This window comes from Prionailurus viverrinus, chromosome D4, assembly GCF_022837055.1.
Source record: "Prionailurus viverrinus isolate Anna chromosome D4, UM_Priviv_1.0, whole genome shotgun sequence".
NCBI classification, from domain to species: domain Eukaryota; kingdom Metazoa; phylum Chordata; class Mammalia; order Carnivora; family Felidae; genus Prionailurus; species Prionailurus viverrinus.
Window position 1 is genome coordinate 19,424,982 of NC_062573.1, and position 22,261 is coordinate 19,447,242.

The window sequence follows — 22,261 nt, forward strand, 5'->3', positions numbered from 1 at the left end:
TCGCAATTGTTACCATGTAGAGTACATTCTACTACCTGGTAGGACTAGTGTTTTTTCCTGCAGTTCTTTTACAGAACAGTTTGTGCTGTTTTGCATACGGCTTTAAAATTTCCTTTTACATATCACAGACCACAGTGAGGTGAGGTTGGACTGCCATTCTTCAACCTTGACTCTGCCTCATTGCTTCTCCTTCCCCATCTGCAGAGGAAACCACTTATCAGTTAGTGTGCTGTTCCTCTGTTACTACACGTTACTATATATACCCAAAGAAAATATATGATGTCATTTTGTGGCTTTTGTTTGGTTTACGGTTACTGCCCATATTATTTTGTAATCTCTTTTTCTCACTTGATAACAAAGCTTTGAAACCATTCACTCAATATGCATATATATTACATACTTTAACTGGCCTGTACTATTGGATATTAGGGCTTCTCAAACTTTAGGAAGCCTAAAAATTCACCAGGAGAGCTTGTTAAAATACAGATTTCTGTGATCTGCCCCCAGAGAATTCTGACTTAGGTCAGCGGTTTTATTTCAAACATACTCCCAGTGACGCTGATGCTGCCTACTTACTACCACCTTCAAGCAGCATTGCTCTCCAATATGAATAAATTGCAGGTCAAGTCATTCCCTTATTAATGGATATTTAGGTTGGTTCCAATTTGTCTTTAATTACAAATTAACGCAATCTTTGTGCACACAGGCAGTTTCTCTGAGGTAGATATATACAAATAGGATCTGCATTGCAATCGGTAGTTTTTAAGGAACAAAACTGGCCTAAAGACACAAATGACTAATAACGAAATGTCAGGCCAGGGGTGATGAATAAACTTTCTGATGTCCCTCGAATTGGTACCAGTGTATCTCCTGATAATTAGCCCACTAGGTAAGTTTTGTGCTTAACAGGACACTAAATGTTTTAGAGCAGATGAAAGGAGTAAGGCACATTTAAGCAGCCAGTTTTCTGAGCTTCCCTCATCCTTCTGTTACCCTTCTCGAAGGTGGTGATAATTTGGGGAAATGGTGTACAAAGCCCAACCAAGTAAGTAACTCTAGTATCTGCTCTGTGGATCACTGATCATCTACTGATTTATGCAGCCTCTGTAGGTCTGAAAAGGTAATCCTGAATCTTAACAATCGGTAAGTGAAACTGTACCTCCAGGAAGAAAATTTTAAAAAAAGAGATTGTACCGATCAATTCTGAAATTCTCACTATAAGCTTTTCGAAGAGCTGAAAACATGTAAGAAAATAGGCTATCCTGTACTGATGAACATATATTTAATTACATTTACAATGTTTAAATGGTCTGGGAAACAATGTGTTAATTTGTTAACTTCCCTCCTTCACACAGAATGGACCAACAACCTTTTGATAGAACAGCTTAACCTGAGTCTGGTTGTCTCCCACTAGGTAAGAGTGTTGAATGCATTTCTAAATGTACGTGGGAGAAGCATCAAGTTAGGTGACAGTGTCTCAGAAGGCCTAAACTAAGGCGAAGTGCAGCAGGCAGGCATAGAGGAAATATTTAATTCCTTGTAAAGAGGCCCAAAGTGAGCAATAAACGAGATGACTCAAACCCCTCCAAACATGGTTGACTTGGATCAGACATAGAAACTGAACACATAGGTAAAACACTAAAATAATCGTAACTAATTTTTTTCTGATCATTGCTGTATTTATCACAAACATGCTTCCCTTTCAGTACGTGTTTCCAACTCCTGTACAGATCTCCATTCTGTCTGGTTTTGATTCCAAGGACTCTAACTATTGCCACTGAGGTCCCAAGTTATATTAAAGTCACAAAACACAAACAGCTCCAGTGCCAATGCACACTGGACTTAATACAACCCATGCTGTCAGATAAAGCAGAAATTCTGCGTACAAGCTCCAGCCAAGCAAAATAAAGCACTTGCTTTGGTTCTTTTATTTACCATTGGGGGAAAAAACTTTTGTCATAAATTACTCAGTTATCTTGTCAACTTCTCACAAGAAATTATTTCTTGCTCCACAAATATCCCAGTGCTTTTTCTTTGGTTTTAAAGATCTACACAGGCAAAACTTAAATGTCTACAAAAGTTCACAAAAATATAGATAAAACAGTGGAAAACTGAAACAATCCATATGTTCAACAAAAGGTGGTAGGTGAAGTACCCACAACAGCTGATACGTATTGCTGTGTACCGTGTGCTATTTTACACCTTTTATATTCATTATTCCATTTAATCCTTATAACAACTCTAGGAGATAGGTTGTCATCCACAAATTTTCAGATGAGGAAAATACCCAAAGATGTTACTTTTCTAAGGCTGAGCGTGAACAAACGTCAGATCCAAACACAATGCTATGCAGCAAATGGAAATATTTAATGGAATGAAAGATGTTTACAATAGAAATGACAACAATCAGAAAATAATATAAATAATGACTGGGGCAGTGTCAAGTTATTTATAATATGTCAAACTATAATAAAATATGAATTTATTTTTATAATTCTTTCTGGGCATTTGTATTTCCTAATTTTTCTACACAAAATGAAGAATAACTCTGACCCTCTCCCTTCCCCCTGGGAAAAAAAATAATGGAGTGTACAAAACTGGATCACGAAAATTTAAACAGGCACAAAAATTAGTTTTAGTGAGAGTTCAATGTTCAGAAAAGTTTAACAGAGTAGAAACAAAGTTAGTTTGATCAAAACAATAATCAAAACAAACACATGAAGTTCTTTTTTTTTTAATGTTTATTCATATTCATTCTTGAGAGAGAGACAGAGATCAGGCAGGGAGGGGCAGAGAGAGAGGGACACACAGAATCTCTAGACTCTGAACTGTTCAGCACAGAGCCCGACGTGGGGCTTGAACTCACAAACTATGAGACTGTGACCTGAGCCGAAGTCGGACGCTTAACTGACTGAGCCACCCAGGCACCCCTACATGCATGAAGTTCCTAATATGAATGTGTTTTGGGATACAATTTCCTAGAATACAGTTCTTACCTGTCAGTTGATGTTGGACTAGTAGCCACTGGTGTTTCTGCTGGCTTTTCTGCAGGTTTCTCTTGTTTCGTTGCACTAGCAGGCGCAGGTTCAGAAGATGCTGTTGTTGATGCTGGAGTGATGGATGCGGGGGTAGGAGTGGGAGCCAAAGCGGGAGGAGAGGTTGGGACCTGGACCACAGCTGGAGCTGTGGTGGAGCTAACTGTGGTGGTGGTGGCAGGATTTGACTGCTGGGTTGTAGCTGGTGCTGGTGTAGTCACTGCTTTGGGCTAAACACATTAAAAAAGAAAAATAATGAATCATGATAAAATACCACATTATTACCTGATCTCTAAGTAGACTATCATTATAGGAGGCTACAAACATAACACTAATATAAACTTGTAACTTGAAAATAATTTTGTAAAGTAACTTAATAAATGATCAGTATTAGCAATCTGAATCACTATGTTACTCTTTCAAAGCTGATATATTAACTAACAACCTTAATTAGCTTTTAGCTAACAGTTTGTCTTTGTTATGTTACCAAGTCACTACAAAAAAGAACCAATAGAAGCCACTATTCAGAGATATACAGAATGTGTACTAAAAAAAAAAAGGACCATTTAATTAACCCCTACCAAACTTTACAGTTTAAGTTCCAAGGTTATAACTTCAAGGTATTTATTGTCATTTAAAAGCATCACCAAAAAAAAAAAAATAATAATAATAATAAAATAAAATAAAATAATAATAATAAAAGCATCACCAAAATAACTCTCTTGTTTGATCTGAGCTAGTTCAGCATGCACTGGAAAGACTTGCTGTGCAAGGTAGGACAGGGGACTGAAAAAAAATAATACTAGGAGCATTCACTCCCTCTTTTCTTTGTTCTAAGAGTCTTGTGTTTAGCCCTATAACTTTTCAAACTGCCAATATAATACTCTGCAAATTATTAATGTTCTAAACTCTGATTTAGATTAAAATGTAATTTAAATGTATTATGCTAATTTAGTATTTCCCTTAAGATTATTTATGATGATTATAATAATATAACATTTCATGCCCTCGCAAAGTCTCTGTTGCCACAGTGCTATTTAAGCCTCATTCTAAATGGTAGCAAACCCATCTGCTTTTTGAAGTTTTGCTGCTTACTTCTGATCTAAACAGTTTTCCTGGCTCTTTATAATAAGGTCATTTCTCTTTGCCTCTATAATGCCTACTACTTCCCCTTCTAATAGATGGCTTCTATTATTAACTTGAAAATAAAATAACCACAAATTATCAGTAGAGTCCTGTGTAAAATAAGAAAAAGCTTGGCTCTAAGTAGCTATTCTTCAAACACATCCATCTATTCTGAGACCTATCCTGCTTAATTCTTAGTTACGTTCTAAACAGTCAAGGTTATTACAATACTAAAGGAAATAAGACCCCAAACATATACATATCCAAATATGTGGCTACCACATTTTGCATACTATTCATGATAAAACTAGGTAAGACAATGGAGTATTATTCAGCCCTAAAAGGACAGAAATTCTGGCACATGCTATAACATGGATGAACCTAGAAGACACTACGCTAAGGGAAATAAGCCAGTCACACAAGGAAAATACTTTATGATTCCATTTATATGAGATGTATAGAGTAGTTAAATTCATGGAAAGTAGAATGGTGGTTACCAAGGCCTGGGGGGGGGTGGGGGCAGAATGGGGAGTTACTATTTAGTGGGTACAGAGTACTGGAGATGGTTGCACAACAATGTGAATGCACTTAATACCACTGAACTGTAAAATTAAAAATGGTTAAACTGGTAAATTTTGTGTTACGTATATTTTAACACAATTAAAAAATACTCAATTGAGACAAAGTTTCCTCATGATTCTGTTTCTTGTATGTAAAGTTTAACATTTAATGGCTAAGTGAAATAAGTCAGAGAAAGACACCATATGTTTTCACTCATATGTGGATCTTGAGAACTTAACGGAAGACCATGGAGGAGGGGAAGGGGGGAAAAAATCACAGAGAGGGAGGCAAACCATAAGAGACTCTTGGATACTAAGAACAAATAGGGTTGATGGGGGGTGGGGGAGACGGGAAAGTGGGTGATGGAAATTGAGGAGGGCACTTGTTGGAATAAGCACTGGGTGTTGTATGGAAACCAATTTGACAATAAATTATATTAAAAAAACCCAAACATTTAATGAGTAAGTGCTTTAACATAGCAAAATCACAATGGTTCTCTTAATGGATTATACAAACTTTTAAGTCCAACACATGTAAACCGTTTAGCTGCTTTTACTCAGGACAAAAATATGCAGTAATTAAAACTGACTTGCTAACCAGAAGAGACTTTTTTTCTTTGACTCTTTTTTTTTTAATTATTTTTTTAATGTTTATTTTTGAGAGAGAAAAAGGAGGGAGGGAGGGAGACACAGATTCCAAAGCAAGATCCAGGCTCTGAGCTGTCAGCACAGAGCCCAATGCAGGGCTCGAACCCACGAACTATGAGATCATGACCTGAGCCGAAGTCGGACACTTAACCGACTGAGCCACCCAGGCGCCCCTCTTTGACTCTTAAATATAGAAAAAAACTGAGGGTTGCTGGTAGGGTGCTGGGTGTGGGGAAGGGCTAATGGGTGACAGACACTAAGGAGGGCATTTGTTGGGATGAGCACTGGGTGTTGTATGTATGTGATGAATCACTAAATTCTACTCCTGAAATCATTATTACACTATGTTAACTAACTTGGATTTAAATAAAATTTAAAAGTTAAAATAAATAAAATTTACTTGCTCAACTCTCTGTATTTCTACTGCATATATTACCTTAAACTTAAAAAAAAAATCCTCACATTTATTTTAATAAATGGTTTATAGTCCTTAATAAACTTGGTTTTCAATTACTTATTTCAACCTATTTTCAGGGTTACAAGTATCACTGTTCTCAGATTATGATAATGCAATCCTAAAAATTCATGTCACGAGTACACCACTTCTCTGTTTTAACTCTCTACTGCATGCTTATGCATCTTTAAATAAAAATATTACAGAATCCTGACAGAACCCATATCCATTCTGTTTTAGAGAAAAACTTTGACTTTGATAAACTGTCCCAAGTATATTTCAGTCCAATAAATTACAAAAAATTCCCTTTAAAAAACTTCCTCACAACAATCTTTCCTTCATTTCTTTAACTGCCTTTTTCTTTTTTAGTTTCTAAAAATCTACCCCATCAACTAAGAAATATCATTGAATTTAGGAGTCTACATGTCTTTTCTGCTTGAGCTTATCAGATCTAGCACATAATTTAACAAGTCTCTCTAAGGCACCCTTATTAAAACCACAAAATAAGAAATATTTATTCTAAGAATCACATCTTTAAATCTTTAAATAATTAGCAATTTTACTACTCCAGCAAAATCTAACAATTTTCACATGATATTTTATCAACTGTTTTAATTTATTTAAAAATGTTTAAGCTATAAATGTATAAAATTAACTTTATGGTTCACACAAAGTAAACTTAAAATTTTTAAAAAAACAGCCAAGTGCCTGCCACTATGGATGTGCATAAACTGTATTCACTAAAGTATAAAGGCTGGACTTGGGATCTTTATTTTTTTTAAAAAACCTTGCATGCATAAAAATATACAGAACAAGGCTAAAACTTACTTTTGTCACCATAACCACCACAAAGTTTTTTTCATCAATTTTATATTCTTTTAGAGCAGTATCATCATTGAGGATTTTGCCTAGTACATTAAGAAAAAAAGAATACATTATTTGAAGCCCATAACCTTTGTCTTACACATAACTGAAGTTAAAACAATTACCAATGTCAATTCTATCAATTAATACTTTCCCCAAAGAAAATCATTAAGTGATCAGTCAAGATAAAGAAAAATATAATTGGAAATATAATCAGGTAAAAAGGCACTAACATTTAAAGATACCAAACACAAACACTGTGTATGTGTCTGACAGAACGAGTTTGTCTACACAATCTGAAAGATAGCATTACTTTCAATATTTAATTCATACCTGCATAAATTAATTTTTGACCTGCTACAGGAAAGGCATCTTTCCCTTTTTCAGATTCAATCTTCTCTTTCAGTGCCTTCACCTAAAGGAAAAATAAACATTTTTTTCTAACAGGTCTAAACAACAAATGACTATCCAGAATCTGAGAAATGCAAGGTAAAACTTTTATACGTATATTAATCATTAATACTTGCAAAAACTTAAAGATCATGTCTTCACAATATTATATTAAAAAACTCATTCTTAATGCATATTATTAGGTATAGGTATAAACTTTACCACCAGCTGCTACACATACACAGATTAAAAGAAAAAACTTTTACCAGTTGACTTGATAAATCTATTCAAAATAAAAATTGCAACATTAGAAGTCTTGATTCTCATTATAAAGCTTACGGGCTTATTTCCCACAGAGTAAAAAAGAAAAGCTCTCTAACCTAAAAAGTCTAAGAAATAAAATAGTCCCATCTACAATAAAAATAAAAGTTAAATAAGAATGTTAAAAAGCAAATGATTCAGGGGCGCCTGGGTGACTCAGTTTGTTAAGTGTCCAAATCTTGATTTCAGCTCAGGTCGTGATCTCACGGTTTGAGAGTTCAAGCCCTGTGTCAGGCTCTGTGCTGACAGTGGAGAGCCTGCGTGGGATCCTCTCTCTCTCTGCCCCTCCACTAACTGTGCTCTGTCACTCTCTCTCAAAAATAAATAAATAAACACACAAAAGAAAGGCATATGATTCACTTAAAAACATTTTTTTTAATGTTTATTTTTGAGAGACAGAATGTGAGAAGGGGAGGGGCAGAGAGAGAGGGAGACAGAATCTGAAGCAGCCTCCAGGCTCTGAGCTGTCAGCACAGAGCTCGATGCAAATGATTCACTTTAAAAGTGGGATATGTTTCATCATTGTCATCTGAGGGGGCTTCATAAAGATCAATTAGAACATAATTTCTAGAGATGGGGCCTGAACACCTTTATTTTTTTTTAAATTTTTTAAAAATTTATTTATTGTTGAGAGAGAGTGAGCAGGGAAGGGGCAGAGAGAGGGGGAGACACAGAATCCGAAGCAAGTTCCAAGCTCTGGGATGTCTGCATAGAGCCTGGATGTGGGGCTCGAACTCATGAACTGGGAGATCATGACCTGAGCTGAAGTCATATGCTTAACCGACTGAGCCACCCAGGTGCCCCTGAACACCTGTACTTTTTTAAAAGCTTTACAGGTGGCTCCAAATTTCAGCCTTGGCCAAGGACTACTATCTGTTGTCTCATCTACAAAGTAAGAAGTACTGTAACAGATGATCTTTATGATCTCTGTCTTGTAAAATTACATGACAACAGGCTCATTATGAGATATTTTGAAAATGAGTCCAATTTTTGAAACTAATCAAAAAGCACGGTGGCAGAGGAGTAAAAAAGGCAAGAAGATATAATGGAATTAGTTTCATTACTTTAAAGGCACAAAAATCAAGAGGAAAAATTCCATTCCTTCTATCTCTCAGAATACTTCGAAAAATTGTCTAAGTTTTAGGTGAAAGACTGCTTGATAGGGATACACAGAGAGAGCACTACTTTCATTACTTTAAAGATACAAGAATCAGGGGCGCATGGGTGGTTCAGTGGGTTGAGCGTCTGACTTCGGCTCAGGTCTTGATCTCACAGCTCTATGAGTTTAAGCCCCGCATCAGGCTCTGTGCTGACGGCTTGGAGCCTGGAGCCTGGAGCCTGGTTCGGATTCTGTGTCTCCCTCTCTCTCTGCCCCTAACCCATTTGCATTCTGTCTCTGTCTTTCTCAAAAACAAATAAACGTTAAAAAAAAAAAAATTAAAGATACAAGAATCAAGGGGGAAAATTCCATTTCCTTCAATTCCCCAGAATACTTCTGAAAACTGTCTAAGTTGATAGTTCTAAGCTTAAGGTGAAAAACTAATGCCAGCGCAGAGCCTGATGCAGGGCTTTAACCCACAGATCGTGACCAAGAGTCAAATGCTTAACCAACTGAGCCACCCAGATGCCCCATAAGTAACAGCTTTTTAAAAAAGCACTCAGGGGGGGCTCCTGGGTGGCTCAGTCGGTTAAGCGCCCGACTTCGGCTCAGGTCATGATCTCGCAGTCCGTGGGTTCGAGCCCCGCGTCGGGCTCTGTGCTGACTGCTCAGAACCTGGAGCCTGTTTCAGATTCTGTGTCTCCCTCTTTCTTTGACCCTCCCCTGTTCATGCTCTCTCTCTCTGTGTCTCAAAAATAAATAAATGTTAAAAAAAATTTTTTTTAAATAAAAATAAAAAAATAAAAAAGGGGGCGCCTGGGTGGCGCAGTCAGTTGAGCGTCCGACTTCAGCCAGGTCACGATCTTGCGGTCCGTGAGTTCGAGCCCCGCGTCGGGCTCTGGGCTGATGGCTCAGAGCCTGGAGCCTGTTTCCGATTCTGTGTCTCCCTCTCTCTCTGCCCCTCCCCCGTTCATGCTCTGTCTCTGTCTCAAAAATAAATAAACGTTGAAAAAAAAAAAATAAAAATAAAAATAAAAAAGGACTCAGAGAATCTGACGTCAACATCAGTAAACTCAGGATATAAATTCCACAAGATAGTAAATTCTATGCTATGTGTGGGTCAGAATAAAAAAGTACAAGGATTCACAAGTCTAACAACTCTACAGTTGGCCCTTGTTCTATAATTTATGTTGGCAGTTCTGATTTTACCTATACATTCAGTTAGCATGTCATGATAAGTGCAGGAAACAAAAGATACTATCCAAATTTCTAAGATAAAGTAACTTTTAAAGACCCATTTATTTAAACTCTGTATTGCCAAGAGCAATGATTCTCTAGGTGTGATGAAGGAGCCATAAACATTCATAAGACCTTACTTATCAGGAGGTATACCAGGTCAAAAGATATTATTTGCTTTTTGTACTCTCATTTTCTCACAAGTATATACTTGAGTTTTCCAGAGGCTACAAAACATGTGACTTCACAAAAGACTGAGTGCAGAAGCAGATGAGAATCTATCTTTTTCTATTAAGCCAAACATTAAAAAGTTTTGCAAAACAAGGGGCACCTGGGTGGTTAAACGTCTGATTTCTGCTCAGGTCAGAATCTCATGGTTCAAGAGTTCGAGCCCTGCATCCTGCTCTCTGCTATCAGTGCAGAGCCGACTTCCGATCAAGTCATCCCCTCCCCCTCGCCCTCTCAAGCTTGCACACTCTTCTCTCTCAAAAGTAAAACATTTTAAGGTGCCTGGGTGACTCAGTCAGTTAAGGGTCAGACTTCAGCTCAGGTCATGGTCTCATGGTTCGTGGGGTTCAAGCCCTGTATCAGGCTCTCTGCTGTCAGCACAGAGCCTGCTTCGGATCCTCTATCTCCATCTCTCTCTACCCCTCCCTTGCTTGTGCATGCTCTCTCTCTCAAAATAAATAAACTTAAATTTTTTTTTTAAATAAATAAACACTAAAAACAAGTTTTGCAAAGCAAGTAAGATAATGCCAGTCTTACTGTTTTCGTAACATTTAATAGGTTTATTATATTTAAATGAATATAATTATTTAAATTTATTATATTTAAATGAACATTTAGAAAATTCCTCTGCTTAATTTCTAATACAGTAAATACAAGTACATTGATAAAAGTTATTTTGGGGTCCTCAACAAATTTTAAATGTAAAGGGTCTTGAAAACAAAAACAGAGGACTGCCTAAGAACTGCTACTTTACATGCTAAATGACTTGCCCGAAGTCAGCTGAGCAACAGCATAGCGCTCAGAGCACTCTGTGGTGAATAATTTCCTTCCATACTTCTTTGTTCAGAGAAGAGATGCAATATTTGCAACTGTGGTTGGTTAAAAAAAAACTCACAAATGAATGATAGACCACATGTGTTACTATGAGTGATTCTAGTTCTCAGAACAGTACACAGTGGTGGAGTACACAGTAATTGCTCAATTAACACTTGCTGAATGAGGAAATTAATATAGCATAAATATATGTAAGGAAAGGAAAATAAAGAAATATATGAAGCAAAAAATAAAGAATGAAAGAAATAAGCAGGAATCTCATTCCTGACAGACAAGAATGTGTAGTCAATTTAGACTTAATTGATATGTATACATAGTTTCTAACCAATGGAAATTATACTTTTATTTCCAGCACCCATAGAATATACACTTTAAAAGTTTAGCCATAAAGACTATTCCACTGTATTTTCATAAGCCCAAACAAATAACGGACCTACTCTCTAGCTTTGTATGTCAAAAGAGTGAGGAAGGGACAAAACCCCAAAACCCTTGTAAGTTTAAAAAAAAAAAAAAAAAAGCAGGACAAACAACAAGAACACCTCCAATCATTTTGCTCCAAAAAACCCAAAAACGGGTGATTAAAAAATATTAAGTACATAACAATGAGAACTCTACAGACATCGGTACCTATATGATTTGACTAAAAAAGTAATCATAGACTAACATTAAAACCGTTTCTTAAAGAAAAATTAATAAACTAAGCATGCATTTCAGACAGAAATAGGACAAATACCAAAAGGAAAAACGCAAAAAAATTAAGGAGAGAGAAATGGTAGAAAATACTTCTTGTGCCAAGAGAAATAAGGGACAAATAACAGGGCAACAATTCATAAGTACAGTCAATAAAAAGTTCAACCTTATTAGTAACCAGAATCACAGATTTTAGTGTCAGATGTCATTAGTTCAATACACCATCATACTGGAAAAGACAGTGTTGAACAATTCTTGGTGTTAAGTGTGAAGAGACAACACTCTCAGAATGGGAGTGTCAAACAATAAAATATTTGAAGGCAATATGTCAAAGTGCAACATTTTTGGGGCGGTGGCCATTCAATCTAGCAATACCACTTCAGAACATAAAATCAACTTTATATATTTATATATAAACATATATGTGAATACACACACATCTACTAGAACTAGACTTTAGTTCTGGGTGCACCGACCTGTCCAAAATTCTGGCGTTGTTCCTTAACCTCAACACGATCTTTACTTTCCAATCTACTTAAGTCACCTACCCACACAACACAGGCTGAATCCTGTTATGCCCAAACTTCTCCATCTTTGAAATTGTAAACATCAATCACCTATCCCTACCAGCTCTCAGTAACTATTCACTACACCTGGTCTTGCATTTGGTCCCCAGAGTGCCTACTTTCACTCTGATCTTTATTGCCAGTTCTATTTGGCAAAGACGATAATTCCACTGCTTCTATCACTTCCTTCCTATTATCAGACTTTCTTGTCTTTCTGCTGCTTCCCCCAGGCAAAATTCCACATTTGGACCCACACAACTGAAATTATTTCCATCTGTACTCAACAAAAAATTCACTTTGACCACTCTGTGCTGCCACCTACCTCACTCAGCTAACAAATCTTACCTTAACTATCCAACCCCTACCTATCCATTTACATCCAATCTTCTACATGCTGGAGAAAATTAAAGATACCCTAAATCCTCACTTCTTTTGGTTCTCCTCCATTCTCCAAGAGGATATTTCAAACCTGCACTCTTCTCTAAATTTGATTGCCAAAACTTCCTCCCTCCCCACAGATGACCTTCTACTTCATTCAAAATATATCAAGGGCGCCCAGGTGGCTCGGTCAGTTAAACTTCTGACTCTTGATTTTGGATCAGGTCATGATCTCACAGTTCATGAGATCAAACCCCACTTTGGGCTCCATGCAGGAGTATGCTGGGGACTCTCTCTCTGCCCCTCCTCCCCAAATTAAAAACAAAGACAAAAATCAGCAGATATCAGAGGGACCCATCCTCCACCTTCTGCCACCAAAGCGACATACATTCTTTTTTTGCATCCAGATCCACCTAATCTCCTTCCTTCCTATTAAAAACTTTTTTGAACATCTATTCATTTTTGAGAGAGACAGAGACAGAGTGTGAGTGGAGGAGGGGTAGATAGAGAGGGAGACACAGACTCTGAAGGAGGCTCCAGCACTGAGCTGTCAACACAGAGCCCGACGCGGGACTCGAACTCACGGACCGCGAGATCATGACCTGAGCCGAAGTCGGCTGCTTAACAGACTGAGCCACCCAGGTGTCCCTCCTTTCTTCCTATTAAATGAAAGAGGCATCCCTCGCTTTCAAATCTAATCCTTTTCACTTGTTCCTTGGTTCTCCATCCAGTGTTCTTCAATACCTTGCTAGATTCTTTGTTTCCCACCCTCCCCCAGCTGTATTTTCACCCTCTCCTTCAAGGCCAGTCACTTCCATTCACACTTAAACAGACCCAATTTTCTATCATCTTTAAAACAAAACAAAAACTTCACAACCTGCCATTATTTCTTGCTAGCTATAGTCTCCTCCCCTTAGTCTCAGGCATTTTTCAAAAAAAAAAAAAAAAATTAACTACACACATTGTAATACTAGTAACCCCACACCGATTACTCAAGAATGCAATGTAGTGCTGACAGAAGCATGGACTTTATTCCCAATTCTGCTACTTGTTTTTCTCCCTATGCTCAAGATTCCATTAAGACTGTTCTTACCAGTATCTCTAAATTCAGCAAAACCATAACTAGATACTTCTTAGTCCTTCACTACCTTACCTGACCTGTCTCTCCTCTTCACACTGTCTTCCTTTGGCTTCCATAAGGCCATACTCCTCAGGATTTCCTCCAATCTCTCTGTTCACTAATTTGTGAAATCCTCTCCTTATCTTTAGTCATACAGACCCAACTCTCTACTGGATACTTTTACTAGATATCCTAGTATAGGCATTTCAACCATAATGTGTTTACTGCAGATGGCTTCTAGACATCTAGTTTGTCTAAACCTTCCCTAACCCAATCAAATGGAACACACTTTAAAACAGCTTATAAAGAAAGGCCTTCTTTCTGGATATTACCAAAAACAAACAAACAAACAAACAAAAAGAGGAGGCAGCACCTCTCTACATGGTTTCTCTTGGGAAGGTTATGGCAAGCAACAGATGCAGTTGTGACTCCTCTACTAACTGTGCTGAGTCCCATGCCAATGCTCTTGTTTCAATAAGCAGTAAACAAGATGGATCTATAATGGAGCACTACAGTTCCAATAAATAACCAAGGCCACCCTATCCAAGGCTAATAATAAACAAGAAGGAGGGACTAAACTTTCATTTTGATGTTTATTTCTCCCTAAATAAAGGATGGAAATTTATTGGGGCGGCTGGGTGGCTCAGTCAGTTAAGCAGCCAACTTTGGCTCAGGTCATAATCTCGTGGTCCATGAGTTCGAGCCCCGCCTGGCTGTGCTGACAGCTCAGAGCCTGGAGCCTGCTTAGGATTCTGTGTCTTCCTCTCTCTTTGCCCCTCCCCTGCTCGCGCTCTCTCTCAAAAATAAATAAACATTAAAAAAAAATGAATGGAAGTTTATCATCAACTCAACTATCAACAAAGCATGGTTGACAATCAAGAAATCAAACTTTTTTCCTAGCCACATACTTCTTTTTCTCTTATGAAATTGTGTGCATTTTAAAGGAAAAACATACTCTGTATCTAACATTAAACATGGTTGACAATCACAATAGTCTATTAAAAAGTGCCAACATAAAATCTGATCAATTATCCTGTTTCATCCCATCCCCATGAGATGCTTGTCTCTTCTTCCACGTTCCTCACATCAAATCATTCATCCAGTGGTTCCAACTTACCATCTAATTATTTCCCAGTGTGAACATTACTTTGCATCCCATGGTACTACCTTAGTTCAGGCCAACAACCATTAAAAGTAGTCATTTTCATTCAACAAACTTAAGTTGTAGGTTTCAAATATAAAAATAATGTTTTATAAATTATATCCCCATGATAGTAAATGTCGTTTTGCATGTCAGTCTTTTTTTTTTTTTTTTGGCATGTCAGTCTTCTTACATGGCACTTTCGCACAAGATTTCTAGGACTGTAGCTTGTTGATTGGGTTAGCAACTGAATATTTATTATAATCCAGTTTCTTCAATATTACAATATATTTTCCTTATTACTGTTATAATTACATATACCGTAAAAAGACTTATGCAAGCTTTAATGGGTAGCCCTGAAGTACAGAGGCTGAATGAATAACAACAGCTCATGGATGCTATGTACTTAGCACATGCCAGGCAGTATATCAAGAGCTTCCCAATATTTAACTCAATTTAATCTGTGCCTCATCTCCTATTTGAATCCTGGCTAGTGCTACTGTGGAAGCTGATATTTGAGAACAACAACAAATGTTGATATTTGTGAGAGCTAATGCAGGCAAATTTGAGTTCCTTTGATCCAGCAGCTCTGCATCTGGAAATCAATGCTGAAGAGATGTTTACAAAAACACTTTAAAGATACACGAACAAGTTATGTGTTCTACACTACTGTTCCTAACACTGAAAACAACCCTAAACATTCATCAATGGTAAAATATATTACTGCAGATGCATTCATCTAAATACAATGCAATACAAGAACAATGCTATACGTGCAAGGTACTCACTGAATACATGCATATATGAATGAATGACGTATTTATAATTATCTATAAAGGGCAAAAGCTAGTTGCTAAGCAAGTGATTTTTAAGAACATAGTGAAATTATGTTTATATATTACACATAGGTAAAAAAAAATGTCTAGCAGCAAATAGAGTCTATAGTGGTTATTTGGACCAGGGGCATAAAGGCTTCTACTTTTTTATATACTTTAGTAACTATAACAAGCCTAGATTATGTTAGTAATTTAAGGGAAACAACCACTGCTTACTAATATCACAGAAGAATATACTGCAATTTTGAGGAGTCTGCACTAAAAAAGAAAATTCTAGAGTGCCCAGCCAGCTCAGTTGGTAGAGCATGCAACTCGTGATATTGATGTCTTGAGTTTGAACCCCACGCTGGGTGTAGAGATTACTTAAAAAAAAAAAAAAAGTCTAAGGCGGTACTCTAATACCTACTTAAATTTCGAAAAATAAGAGCAACCAAAATTTGGCAATTAACATGAGCAAAAGGAAAGAGTCCCAAACCTAAATATGTTTACAAAAGGATTTCATAGATTGTGTGCATCTATGTGGGCAATGTTTTTGGTTTTCTTTTTCCTTTTGATTCCTTAAGTGGTATCCTTCCATTTGGGAAACTAGCATAGGCACCAAGGAGTATTTTCTGGATTCCTCTCCCCAAAGTATATTTCTGCGAATTCTAAAGATAGATTTGATGATAAAAAAGTCAGCTGACTAGTGCAATAGGAAAAATCTTCCCACTGGACCCAAGGAATAAAAGAATGTAGCAAAAGTAAAGAGATTTTTTTTTTTATTACTGAGAGTACAGTATTAATAATGTATGAACATGGGAATGCAATTGGTGCAGCCACTCTAGAAAACAGTATGGAGACTCCTCAAAAAACTAAAACTAGAACTACCCTATGACCCAGCAATTGCACTACTAGGCATTTATCCAAGGGATACAGGTGTGCTGTTTCGAAGGGACACATGCACCCCCATGTTTATAGCCATACTATCAACAATAGCCAAAGTATGGAAACGGCTCAAATGTCCATTGATGAATGAATGGATAAAGAAGATGTGGCGCGCGCACACACGCGCGCGCGCACACACACACACACACACACACACACACACACACACACACACTGGAGTATTACCGGCAATGAAAAAGAATGAAACCTTGCCGTTTGCAACTACGTGGATGGAACTGGAGGGTATTATGCTAAGTGAAATTAGTCAGAGTAAGACAAAAATCCTATGACTTCACTCATATGAGGACTTTAAGAGACAAAACAGATGAACATAAGGGAAGGGAAACAAAAATAATATAAAAACAGGGAGGGGACAAAACAGAAGAGCCTCATAAATATGGAGAACAAACAGAGGGTTACTGGAGGGGTTGTGGGAGGGGGGATGGGCTAAATGGGTAAGGGCCACTAAGGAATCTACCCCTGAAATCATTGTTGCACTATATGCTAACTAATTTGGATGTAAATTTAAAAAAATAAAAAATAAAATAAAATAATGTATGAACAGACAGTATATAAAGGCAATCAATTCTCAAATAGGGTTATGATCCAAAAGGCTATGATTTTAAATATAATTTGAAGTTCAGAACCTATTCTTCCCATACAAACTATGATATTTAAGCTACTCCAACTATTCATGCCAATTTAATTAATCTATTCTAAAATATATTCCTAACAATATGATTTCAACGAGATTAAAACCGACACACTCTGAAAACTGATTAAGTAGAAAAATAGAAACTCTCAAGATACCTGTAAACTTTTAAAGTTTCTATATAGGCAGAGAATGAATCTAATACACTACAAAAAAGTCACCTACCTAATTTACCCAGAAGTGTGAGGGGGAGAGGAGGGAGTGACAATTTTTATCTACCTGTTTGAAGTATTTAGGATCTGTTCATACGTATTAGTCATTTGTGGCCAGTCTACCTCCTCTCCTAGAAAAGGTTTATGTAATGTATAAAAGGTTTATAAAGTTCATTCAGTATAAAATTAGCTCTTGGAGAAACTACATAGGGAAACTTATAGGGAACAGATGGTGTGGTGTCCTTCAGCAGAATTCACTGTGCTACGGCAAGCTCAAATTTAGCACATTTCTTTCCAAAAGCAACAGAAATTTTATACATTACCTATCAAACCATCTCATAATTTCCAAACTAAAGAAAGCAGAACACTGCTCTTAAAAACTGTTCGAAACTGCCGATCACATCAAGCTGACCCAGTCCGAGGATACCACATTCACACAAACTTTTTGTAAAAAAAGATAGTAAAAACAGTGATCAAAATAATGGAAAACCGATGAAAGCACAATTTGTTGAAAAAAAATTGCATGCATTTATTTCTAATTTCACAATTCGCTAAAAATTTTCAGATCCATGATCTCTTTTGATTTTCACATCAACTCTACAAGGAAGGCAGGGAAGTTATTACTTCTATTTTACTAATGAGAAAAGAGATTTAAGTGCTCAAGGACACAGGATAACTACAAAGTGGGGGGGAACTCTTCCCTAGACTAGCAGTGCTGTGATGTATTTGAAAGAGAGCAAAATGTAAAAACAAGTAAACAGACTCAAGAGTTACCATTAAGTTTTTGCTATAAAGAGCAGCAGGGAAACGAGGCAGTAGCTAAAGAGGGATGTGGAGACAAGGGAGAGTTTTATTAAAATTGGGAAAACATTCTACAATGGAAAAATCAATGAGGCAGAAGAGAAAAGCTGAACTGGGAGTGGGCCCTTCACAGGCGAAGTAGAGCAACCAAAATGCTGTGGAAAAGTAGGACTAGCCTCAGCACCATCCACCATAGATAGCTGCCCACAACAAAAGGAGACTAGAAGAAGTAGGTAGTTCTGGTAGGATTCTGCAAAAGTTCTTCTGTTCCAATTGTTTCTATATTCTCAACAAAATCTTAAATCTGGGGTCATCAGCTGAAAATATGGATAGTATATGAAATCTGCCTATGACAGCAGAAGAGTGAATGGACGGACTAGTGGAGAGTACTACCAGGCAGTAAAAGGGCCCAACGGAGGTTAATGTTCATGAATTTTAGGTGAGACAAATCAATGTGGCTATGTGTCTTCCAGCTACACAGGTGTAAGCACAACAGAACTGAATTTAATCACATCTGGGGTTTTCCGAGCAGAAACAATGAAGTGAGAGTGGGACCACGTTGCCAGGCACAGCCACAGTTCTAAGCACTCTGTGTATGATCTCAAAATCATAAAACCTTCCAAACAACCATATGAGGTTAGTACTTCCAGTGGCAGTACCCTCATTTTAAGCTGAGGAAACAGGCACATAACTGGGTAACTTGCCCAAGGTCACAGAGCAAGTGGTACAGCCAGGATTGAAATTCAGGCAGTCTGGTTCCAGAGATATGCTATGCTGATCCTTGCAAGAAAGTGATTATAATCATTGACCCTATTTTAGCTGGGCAAGAGTGGAAGCAATAACATGAAGGGAAGGCCAGCAAAGAGAAGTATGGATCAAATGAATTATAGGTCTCATTAGAACTAGAATCAGAGGAAAGGTAAAGTAGGATACTAAAAACAGATTACTGGGGATGGAGGAAGTTTGTTACTGGTAATAAGATCTAATTACCAGTCATGGGACTGAATAATTGAGGGAGCAGAAGGAAAGATCACCCAGATGAGACATTACGGATCACAAGACCAGGGTACAGGCAAGATACATATATACTGAAACTACCAGAGCCATTGACTGTGTGATGGCAGCAAGTTACTAATCACATTGGCCTTCATTTCTTCTTTTTAAATCATACACTGTTACATATTTTCCACAATTCTAGTGTGGGGTTTTAAAATATGTCTACCATATGCTGTGGAGCTCAGAACTATGATAACTTTCACACGTTTTTAACACAGAGATAAAAGCAGCTACATCAGGAAAAATGACAATGTCAAAATAACAATATATGTCCATAGCTACTATCTACACTTCCTCATCTCCCATTCATTTCTCAATCTACTCAAACATAAGTTTTGGCTCCAACACTGCATGGAGATTATTTGTCAGGGTCATTAATGAACTACAAGCTGCCAAAACCAAAGGGCACGTCTCTTTTGAATTCTCAAGCATCAGACACATTTGATCCTTTCCTCCTTCTTGAAACATTTTTTCTTGGATTCTTCCTACCTCAAAGATTGCTCCTTGACTGACTCTTCACTATCCAATCTCCACATGAAATCTTCAATTCTAAACCGACTTCAACCCCAGGACTCATCCTATTACCTAGCAACCTTCTCACCATGGTTCTTCAATTCTAGAAGCATACTATTAATTACATATAGTGGATAATTTAGGGTTCATTTTTCAGAAGGAATAGGCATTGAAAAAGACTGCTAGATAATCTCATCCAGTCCCACGGATTGAAGTCAACCACATATGCTGCCTATTGTCAGGTGTCTATCTCTAACCAAAACTTTTCTCTGGGACAGAGGTTCATTACAAATCTCCTTGCCATCTCTACTTGAAAGTTTTTTTTTTTTTTTTAATGTTTAAATGTTATTTGAGAAAGAGAGAGAGCAAGAGAGAGAATGCGCTCGCGCAACTGGAAGAGGGGCAGAGAGAGAGAGAGAGAGAGAGAGAGAGAGAGAGAGAGAGAATCCCAAGGAGGCTCCACACTCAGTGCAGAGCCCGTTGTGGGGTTCAATCCCAACAACTGTGAAAGATCACGACCTAAGCCAAAATCAAGAGTAGGATGTTTAACCGACTGAGCCACACAGGCACCCTTCTTCTTTAATGTTTAATAAGCATCTTAAACTTAAATCTTAAATTCCCACTGCAACCCCAAACCTGCTCCTCTCCCAGCCCTCCACATGTGAGAAAAGAACACAAGTATTCACACAATTTATACAACCTAAATCTAAGTTTAATCCTCAATTTTCCCCATTCCAACCCATCAAAAATTCTTTCATATCTACTCTCCCAAACATATCTCAAATCCATTCACTTTTCATCATATCTTAAACAGGTCAAAACCCTGTTTAAGACTACTGTACAAGCCTAACTGATCTCCGTGCTTTCACTCTTGCTCATCCTACTATCCATTTTCCATACAGCAAAGTAACCTTTAAAATCATAAAAGAAATAATTTTTCTCCTCTGCCTACAATCCCCTAAAGGCTTCTTCCTATTTTACCTTGAAAACCCCTGCCTTAGGACAAAGTCCTACAGGCTCTGGCCCCTTGCCTAACTCAGATCTATTACCTCCCTTCCCCTCACCTACCAGATCAGCATACAGGCCTTTTTTGATTCCCAAACACACTCTTAAATTAAAAGGTCTTTCCCCACAGAAAACTCTCTTCTCCATGGGAGTAATTATTATTCAGATCTCAGTTTAAATGTCACTGTATTCAAAAAGGCCTTCTGTGACTAGTCAATTTAAAAGTAGCCACCCAGTCATGTACTATCATATTACCTCATCCTATTTCAATTCTCTATATAGCTCTTAGCATTATCTGGTTATTAAAATTTGTTTTTAAACGGATTTGTTCCATTATAAAATATGTACTGTAACAGTAGGACAAGATATTTAAAGTGCTCAACAAATATTAGATAAATCAACATACAAACATTGGGGGATCACTAACTTGATAGTTCACTAGAAGAATGTATTCAGCTCATTCAAAAGATGTTTACTAAATGCCTACTATGTGCTAGGTATAGGAAGAGCAAAATTCTGGCAGAAACCATACCAGATTTCCCAGGTACTTCCAGTACTGTGATTTACCAATATGCCAACAAATCTTAATTTCATCTCTGTGATACAGTATTTTAATACATTTATTCTTCTTGTTTTAATAATCTAGGAAACGTCTATAATAAAGTACTATCAAAAAAAAAAAAAAAAAAAAAAAAAAAAAAAAAAAATAAAGTACTATCTCCAGCACAACCATATTAAAATGTAATAAACTGCAATAGGAACAAGTTGCTAATAAATGATGTCTAACAAATACCATATACTATACAAGTACAAAACAGCATTTTACAGCATAATCACCAACATTATACAAATAAACCACAAAGCAAGGTAATTCTTTGTAGATTACTGTACAATACGCTAAGTGTGCAGTCTACAGTAATTAAAACTGTTTTATCTTTACAATTTTCTTGTCCAAAACTTCCAATGTATATACACAGCTTTGATGTGTTAATATCGCATTTTAGCTTCTTCATTTAAAGTTTCATGTCAGACTTATTATTTTTTTTTCCAGTTATTCAAAGCACACAAACAGTGACAGGGTTAGCATATTGAAGGATTAAATCTGTATATCACATATTCTTTCTTGTCATCATTTTCACAGATACAATAAGATCTGCAACGTATTACAATCATTTCAAGTTTTGTTCTAATCTACCTGTTCCGGGTTGGGTTGAAGTAATAGCAAAAGGGTTTTTCAAGTTAAAGCAATGGGTTGAAGTAATAGCGAAACAGAAAAAACTAAGTGACTTTGGATCTGAGCTTTAAAAAAAAAAACTGTATTCCATTTTCCTCTAAATGTCCATCACATGACCAAATTTCAAAAGAAGTTGTCTTCTAACGTTTATTTATTTTTGACAGATAGAGCCCAAGTGGGGAAGGGGCAGAGAGAGAGGGAGACAGAGGATCTGAAGCAGGCTCCGCACTGACAGCAGAGAGTCCGACATGGGGCTAGAACCCACAAACCGTGAGCTCATGACCTGAGCCAAATTCGGACACTTAACCAACTGAGCCATCCAGGCGCCCCACCAACTTT

General features: G+C 37.2%; 1 protein-coding gene across 1 annotated transcript in view; it reads right to left on the reverse strand.

Annotated features, from left to right (window-relative positions):
* RAD23B (RAD23 homolog B, nucleotide excision repair protein) overlaps positions 1-22,261 on the reverse strand; it is a 48,009-nt gene that overhangs the window by 21,519 nt on the left and 4,229 nt on the right. Inside the window, exons 2-4 of the mRNA XM_047830411.1 lie at positions 7,020-7,101; positions 6,651-6,730; positions 2,997-3,265 (exon numbers count right to left, since the gene is read on the reverse strand). Coding sequence (XP_047686367.1) covers positions 2,997-3,265; positions 6,651-6,730; positions 7,020-7,101 — 431 coding nt within the window. The remainder of the gene's footprint in view (positions 1-2,996; positions 3,266-6,650; positions 6,731-7,019; positions 7,102-22,261) is intronic.